We start from the raw sequence: 8,673 nt of genomic DNA, 5'->3' as shown, positions 1-8,673 counted from the left end.
ATACAATATTTCCAGTGAGAACTGAAGTGCCTGATCCCCTTTTGATAAATGTTAGGACCTGTGTCTTCAGATTTCTGTCTTCCTTTGGGCTTTGTTAGAGCATCTACAAGGAAAGGGGATGACAGAGTTGAAGAGTTGGAACATAACAATTACCTCAATATAGAAAAATGATAAAGACACTAATTGTTTAAACAAATCCAAGATCTTCAATCTTCATGATCCTTTTAAAGAGAGGAATGGTACTTTTGAAGTCTAACAAACTGAGTCTCTTAGTGCCACTGACGAAAGGTCGTGGATGCTACCTGAAATATCTGACTGTTTCCAAAATCATATCCAGTTGCTTGTCCTGAGTAACTGTTTTTTTTGCGCATCTTATTACCAGGATGTCTAACTTTAATCGTCGTACGTAGTCTTAACAATTGTTTCCCTTCCCTGCAAATCTTGCTACACTGTATTTTCTTACTTCAGCTTACTCCTCTCCCTGTGCCATATTAACCATGTTAAGTTTTGGTGCACAGACGGATCCGTAGCAGGGAAGCAGGCTGAGTGTACATGCAGCTCTGGTAGGGCTGAGTTAGACAACGGCTACTCACCTCTGCCTACGATCACCACATGGTCGTTATTAATGTTCCCACCATCGTCCACATCGGCTGACCCTGGGTGCTGCAGAGATGCCATCCCAGGCATGGGGGAACCTGGAACGTACACACAACAATATCAATCAACTGGTCATCTTACTAACGTATTCTGTATAACCAGCCCTGCAAAATACACACACTCTGGGTGCTGCAGAAATGCCATCCCAATATCATTAAGTTGGAGTTGTTAGTAGCCTCAAATGTAGCTCGCTTATGAACTCTTAAGAATCAAGGTCTAACAAATTCTACAACTGCACAATAAATATGATATAATGTGTTATGACTGTGTTGGCTGAACGCCCTAGCCCACCTCCTTGTTCATGACCCATGATACGAATATTACAGTCACACATTGGTGAGCCTACCTTTCTGTTTTTTCCTGTCCCTCATGTCAGCTCCCCTGGGTGGGGCAGGTCTGGTGGGGAGGGTGGGGGAGGCCTGCCCCAGGGGTGGGGATGCCTTTTTCACAGGCTCCGGTCTGGGCTCACTCGCGTCCGCCATGTTACTGCAAACATAAACAGGTGCAAGGTAAGGTTCCTGCTTTGTACTTAACAAAAGTTGTCTTCACTTTTTTGCATATCAATGAACATTTCGTGCTTATAAACCTGCATTTCTCCCCTGGTATCTTAGTGTCACTGACGAAAGGTAGTGGATGCTACCTGAAACATCTGACCGTTCCAAAATCATATCCAGTTGCTTTTTTGGTGTAAGGTTACTGTTGTTTCCTTCACTCAAAACAAGTAACTGTTGGTCTAATAACAAATTACAGTTTGAGAAAAAGTCAAGTCTATAAAAATCCCACTGTTTATATGCTTATATAACCTATATGCTATATTGCATTATGTACAGGGGGTACATAAAGATATGTACAGGTGTAAGGTAAGGTTCCTGATTTTTTTTTGAGGAAAGGTCAAGTCTAGTTTGACAGGCGCTTGTCTCACCTGTAGCTCATCCTCTGCCCGACCACGCTGACGTCGGAGCTGGGTTTGTCGCGGAACGTCACGCCGCTGTTGGGCTGGTACTCAAACGGGTTTGGCTCCGTGTTCCGTTCGGGGTCACCCTCGGTGGGAGGGGAGCGCCGTCTGCCTGCAGAAGCTCGGCGAGCCATGAGTGGCTTCGACCCAAACGGAGACTCCGCGCCGGATTTCCTGCAAGGAGCAACAAAAAGCTCAATGTCATGTTTTTTACAGGTTCAGTGCAGTGACAGATGATAGAGCGAGAGAGAGAGAGAGAGAGAGAGAGAATGGTTTATTCGCAACCTTTAAAAAATACACTTCAAACAGTTCACAGCTGTCACACATGCAGCTAAGTCGATTTTGACATTATAGTTATACATTACAACAATAAAATGATCTTAAATACGAGATAAAAACTGTACTATATAATATCTTTATAAGGCTCTAACACTTATATAAGATAACACTTCTAAAGCATTTTCCTCAAGGCATTAGCGACAGTATGTTTGGCCTAAATGGAGACTCAGCTTCGGATTACAGCAAAAATAGTTTCATCACAAATTGAACCGATGAACAGACTATAAGCCTGGATTGAAAGTCTACACTAATGAAGTACATACAAGTCCAGCCGAGAAGAGATAGTCTTACACAAAAGCAGATTATTGCACAGATCCTCACAGATTTGCTGTGCCCAAGAACCGCAGGACAACGGCAAATGGCGAGCTACCATCAGCAAGCACGTCTAACCCTCAGTTACAGGGAACAACAGACGATAACAGACGATAACAGATGATAACAGACGATAACAGATGATAACAGACGTTAACAGATGATAACAGACGTTAAAAGATGATAACAGACGATAACAGATGATAACAGACGATAACAGACGATAACAGATGATAACAGACGATAACAGATGATAACAGATGATAACAGACGATAACAGACGATAACAGATGATAAAAGATGATAACAGACGATAACAGATGATAACAGACGATAAAAGACGATAACAGATGATAGACGATAAACAGATGATAACAGACGATAACAGACGATAACAGATGATAACAGACGATAACAGATGATAACAGACGATAACAGATGATAACAGATGATAACAGACGATAACAGATGATAACAGACCAGAACAGATGATAACAGATGATAACAGACGATAACAGACGATAACAGATGATAAACAGATGATAACAGACGATAACAGATGATAATAGATGATAACAGACGATAACAGATGATAACAGACAGAGAGACTCACCCTTTTCTCTTGGGAGTCGTCTTTGGAGTGGAGCTGGCCTCGTCGTCCAGAGGGAGGGTGGACATTGGAGAGAAGAGCCCGCTGTCGTCAAGGGAAGAGGAGGGAGGGGAGGGCGATCGTGACGAGGCGGCCGACAGCGAGGAGTAAAGACTCGTCTCCGACAGGCTGTTCACCAGCTTCTGCGCTCGCTTCTTGGACGCGCTGTTCCGGATCTGCCTCAGGGACGACTCCATGTCGATCTGGGGACAGAAACAAGCATCAGCTGGTTAACTTATCGTCTGGTACAGAGATGCTAACGAAGTGATGATCTCCAACTGTGACAAATTAAATGCCACCAGTCCTTTCTCTGGTTCTGTGTGCCCGTGCTCTCCAACATCTGAATGATATAGTTATAAATTTTTCTAAATTTTTACCCTTTTTGCTTGTCTATCTGCTACAGTAACGGTAACCTTAAACTATGTAATGATGGTTCCTACTCCGTCCCTCTCTCCCCGCTCTCCCGGGTAGAAGTGGGGACGTAGGAACTTGTTTATCTACATGTATTCATCTACAGTAACAGTAACCTACATGTACGTATCACTACCCCACACCCCACAGTAACCTACATGTACATGTACGTATTACTCCCCCCACCACCCGTCCCTTCTCACCTCCGGCTCCGCATGTCCGCTCTCCCGGTTGGACGTGGGGACGTAGGAACTGTCCCTGCCACTGTCCAGCTCGTCCCCCTCCCTGGGGCTGGGCTCCCCACCGGTGGGGATGGGCGGGATCACCTTGTTCCTCCGCTTGGAGGCGGAGCGCGCCAAGGCCGGCTTCATGGGGATGGGCGTCTGGTTCTCTCTCCCTGGTTCCTTTCCTGAATCGTCAGAGGATTGGTTGGTTAGATTTATAGATAGGTTATTGATTGATTGATAGGTTATTGATTGATTGATAGGTTATTGATGGATTGATAGGTTATTGATTGATAGGTTATTGATTGATAGGTTATTGATTGATAGGTTAGCGGGACGAAAATTATCATTCCTTTGAGACATATTTTGTAATGCAAAGGTTTGCCTCTTAGTAACTGCATTTATTCTCAGATGAGTTTAACAGTGCCAACATTTCGATGACCACTCGTCACCTTCCTCAGGGGAATAGTGAATAGTACTGCACTGATATGTCAACTTGTAATGAAGAAAGCCGTATATGAAGAACGTTGTTATACAGCCATCAACATGATGAACTTATTCCCATTCACTTTTCTCTGTTTACTGAAGAGAATAATGATGCCACACATGTACATGTAGATCTGTGTGAGCTGAGCGGTTGGTGCAGTATTTATGAAAGCTGAAGTTCTGTTGTTTATGTCTGAGTAAGAGGTACTTGAGACTGAGAGCTCGGTGGGGGAGGGGGGCGGTAACCACAACAATCGGCAGGTGCAGCTTACAGCTTCTCCTCCGAACAATAACAACATCACACTTCTGTCAACAACTTGTCTGACTCATCTGGTCTGGGATCTCTCAACATACAGTACCCGTACTGGAGGTCCTGTGTTTGGGACAGCCATAACACCCCACCCACCACACTTACTACTGTAGGAGTCTAGGGGACCTTCCAGGTGTGAGTGGTTCAATCCTTACAGTCCTATAGCCGCATCTGGGGTCGTATTGAGGTCACCCTAGTTAGCGCCGAATGGCAGCCGCTCCAGAAGCCCCAAAAATTGTAAGCTCCTCACAATTCAGCCCTTGGCTGCGAAGAGAAAGTAGCCGGCCCACCCAATACAAAATTACAAAATAATGTTCCTTTCTAACAGACCAAGAAAATCTGTGTTTTAAATGATCATTCTCTTCTGATTACCCCATTCTACATGTTAACCTGAGCCTCTGTTTTTTTGAGACAAAAAATATCCTTTCTCGACATCATATTATTATTAAGTCTTTCTGAACATAACCAGTAAAGGGGAATATCTTCAAGTCTAGCCTTGTTAAAACCTGTATGACGTAGTGTACCCTTACCCTTGTATCTCTCCTGTATACCGTAGCGTACCCTTACCCTTACCCTTGTATCTCTCCTGTATACCGTAGCGTACCCTTACCCTTGTATAACGTAGCGTACCCTTACCCTTACCCTTGTATCTCTCCTGTATACCGTAGCGTACCCTTACCCTTGTATCTCGGACTCTCCTCAGAAGCCTCCAGTCTGTCAGAACTGGTGTTCAGCGACGAATCCAGAGCTGGGAAAAAAATAAACCAGTTATTTTTAATCCTAATCGAACAACTGTGAACTTGGATCAATTTCCTTTCTTCCATTTTGATGCTTTAATAACTCTTCTCCCGATGCAGATTTAGTGAAGTGATAGGAAATTAATCATAGTCAGCAAACACTTCTGCTGTCAAGTATGAATATTTCATCCTCATCCCTCCCTTAGTCAACATTTAATTTCCTGTACATGATGGGCTCATTCACACATGAATGACAAGAATGCAGCTGGATTGGGCTGAATACCGGGGACAGGAAGGCTTACACTCACTAGTCTGTCTCCTAGACAACAGTGCATAAAACCTATTCTGACTGCAGCCTGTTACCGGATACGGTAGTTTTTAAACCATTCCCTGGACACCATTTTCATGTATATGAATGTATGTGGGCAGGAAATGACGTCATCAGCTTTCATATACCACGTACATCTTTATCTAGTTGTGAGTACTCAAAACTTTTAACCCTCAGCCTGCTAAGGTAGCTGTTTGGCACCAAATTTGTACTGGTTATAGGGTCAGGCAGTGGGGAGAAGGTTAAAAAAACAGTAAACAAGAGCCATCTCCCATGCAAAATTTGTGACCCTTGCATATCTAGATCATATCAAAATGGCAAGTTTTGCTGCAGTACTAAGGAAAGCCACCGGGGGCCCAAAATCGAATCAATTCTACCCACCTACCAAGTTTCATCACAATCCATCCATTGCTTCTTGAGTTATGCTGTTCACAGACAGACATACCAACAAACGGACAAATACTACTGAAAACATAACCCTCTTGGCCAAGGTAAAAAGCACTGTTTACCACTGAGTGGGTCCTGCGACTTCTTGGGTTTGGGCATGTCAGCGAAGTCCCTGGACTGGTGCGGCCAGGAGTTGGAGAGGCTTGCTCGCTGGTTCCTGGCCTCGTCCCGCGGCTGGTCCACGAACGACGGGACGTAGTGGTGGCCGAGCGGGCTCTCGTTCCGAACCCCCGTCCCCGCGGGCGGGTCCTCCGCGTCACGCTGCTCACGGCGCTTCTTCGGAGACGACATACTGCTGACAGGGATCACACCGGCTGGGGACACACAAACAAACAAACAAACAAACATAAATATCATACTGCTGACGGGGATCACACCGGCTGGCGGACACACAAACAAACAAACATAAATATCATACTGCTGACGGGGATCACACCGGCTGGGGACACACAAACAAACAAACAAACAAACAAACATAAATATCATACTGCTGGTGGGGATCACTCCGGCTAGCGGACACACAAACAAACAAACAAACAAACATAAATATCATACTGCTGACGGGGATCACACCGGCTGGGGACACACAAACAAACAAACAAACAAACAAACATAAATATCATACTGCTGGTGGGGATCACTCCGGCTAGCGGACACACAAACAAACAAACAAACAAACATAAATATCATACTGCTGACGGGGATCACACCGGCTGGGGACACACAAACAAACAAACAAACAAACAAACATAAATATCATACTGCTGGTGGGGATCACTCCGGCTAGCGGACACACAAACAAACAAACAAACAAACATAAATATCATACTGCTGACGGGGATCACTCCGGCTAGCGGACACACAAACAAACAAACAAACAAACATAAATATCATACTGTTGACGGGGATCACACCGGCTGGGGGACACACAAACACACAAACAAACAAACATAAATATCATACTGCTGACGGGGATCACACCGGCTGGGGACACACAAACAAACAAACAAACAAACAAACATAAATATCATACTGCTGGTGGGGATCACTCCGGCTAGCGGACACACAAACAAACAAACAAACAAACATAAATATCATACTGCTGACGGGGATCACTCCGGCTAGCGGACACACAAACAAACAAACAAACAAACATAAATATCATACTGTTGACGGGGATCACACCGGCTGGGGGACACACAAACAAACAAACAAACAAACATAAATATCATACTGCTGACGGGGATCACACCTGCTGTACAGGACACAGAGATCAGGCTTAGGAAAACTTTTTTCACAAACAAACAAACAAACAAACAAACACACATACACACACATACATGATAGTGCTGTTGGTGATGACACCAGCTGTGGGGACACAGCGAGTTTCTTATACAAGATGGATGAATTATCTAACATTAAAGTAGCTTTCCAACATTATCATACAATAATCATTTTTAAAGTCAACTGCAAATCCTTCAACGGGCAACTTGAACACCCTTTGCCACGCTGAGGAACCTTTTCCTGACTGAGGAAGCTCCAGCCTGTATTTGAATATGAAAAGGAAGCCTCCAAAAGACAGGCAGCCTCCTCATTATGATCACTTATTAACACCACAGTCTTTAACCCCTGGGGGCTCATTTCCCCAGACAGTTTCATACTCAACTTCCAGCTCAGAGGGCAACAGTCCACAGATACAAAACGGGACCCTACCAGACCCAGGCTCACTGAGATACTTTGTGTCCAGTGTGCTATGGGTTTGGCACCCAGGCTAACAGATACAAGAAACAATCACCTAACACAGCATTCCGTAAATATAGACAACAGGAAAGAATTTGAAATGAACTTTTCAGCCCAGAATTTCATTTTGTTTTGATAGGGGAAATCTACTAACAGCAGTTTGTAATTTTATAGCATGCCTTTCATGATCATCAATACACATTTACATGAAATGAATGATGGAAGAAAATTTTAACCTGACATTTTTCTATAACCACATTTTATCCAATATGGGAATATGGGAAATGGATGTACATACAAAATCTTTAAACTGCCCAAAAGTCACTGTCAATCCTCCACCAGCCTGAGGGATTTCCAGTCCAGAACCCAGGCATCCCTTTAACCCTCCCTTCTCTGCTGCTAAACTAGCCTACACCAGGCTTCGGGAGGCGGCTGCAAAGGAGAGTAGAAATTGGCCAAATAGAGAGATAACATGCCGAGGGAGTAGTGTCCGCTAGAACTTCGTAGAAGAGCACAGGGTGAGGCAAACTGTACTCTCTACGCTGAACAACTACCCTGGCATGTTATCTGTCTATTTGGCTAATTTCTACTCTTCTTTCCAGCCGCCTCCCGAAGCCTGGTGGAGGCTAGTTAATCCTCACCTGAGTGCACCACCATCGCACACCCCATGGCAACACCTCCTCCTGCACACTACAGTTATAATGTACACGGCAGCGGCTGACAGCTACAGAGACAGAGCCGAGGAGAGCCTGACTCAAACACCAGCCTGAAGTCTGCCCAGCTCAACAGGCGTTAACAACACACACACTCAACTCAAGGGGAAACTCACCAACCAGGGCAAACCAACCGCACGGATTAGGGGGGTGTTTTTCACGCTGCTAACTCGGGAGTAAATGTCAAAAACGTTTCGTAACAGGATGAAGACTACACGATGTTGGACCTTTCAGCGTGTTTGATTGGTAGTGCTAGTGCTAGTCTAAGAGTTGTTAGCTTTTGGTTTAACTTTTCGCTGCACAATTTTGTAACACCCCCGCTAAATGATGAAATGGTACATGCTGATGCCACTATTCATAGAGCA

General features: G+C 44.5%; 1 protein-coding gene across 1 annotated transcript in view; it reads right to left on the bottom strand.

Annotated features, from left to right (window-relative positions):
• The window catches only part of LOC109484013, a 65,666-nt gene that overhangs the window by 25,248 nt on the left and 31,745 nt on the right, over positions 1–8,673 (bottom strand). The window contains 6 exon segments of the mRNA XM_019787171.1: positions 594–695; positions 1,004–1,143; positions 1,580–1,786; positions 2,877–3,115; positions 3,527–3,732; positions 5,023–5,091. Coding sequence (XP_019642730.1) covers positions 594–695; positions 1,004–1,143; positions 1,580–1,786; positions 2,877–3,115; positions 3,527–3,732; positions 5,023–5,091 — 963 coding nt within the window.

This window comes from Branchiostoma belcheri, unplaced genomic scaffold (genome assembly GCF_001625305.1).
Source record: "Branchiostoma belcheri isolate BF01 breed outbred unplaced genomic scaffold, Haploidv18h27 scaffold68, whole genome shotgun sequence".
NCBI lineage: Eukaryota > Metazoa > Chordata > Leptocardii > Amphioxiformes > Branchiostomatidae > Branchiostoma > Branchiostoma belcheri.
Note: the sequence above shows the minus strand (reverse complement) of the source record. Positions and strands in the feature narration are given on the sequence as shown.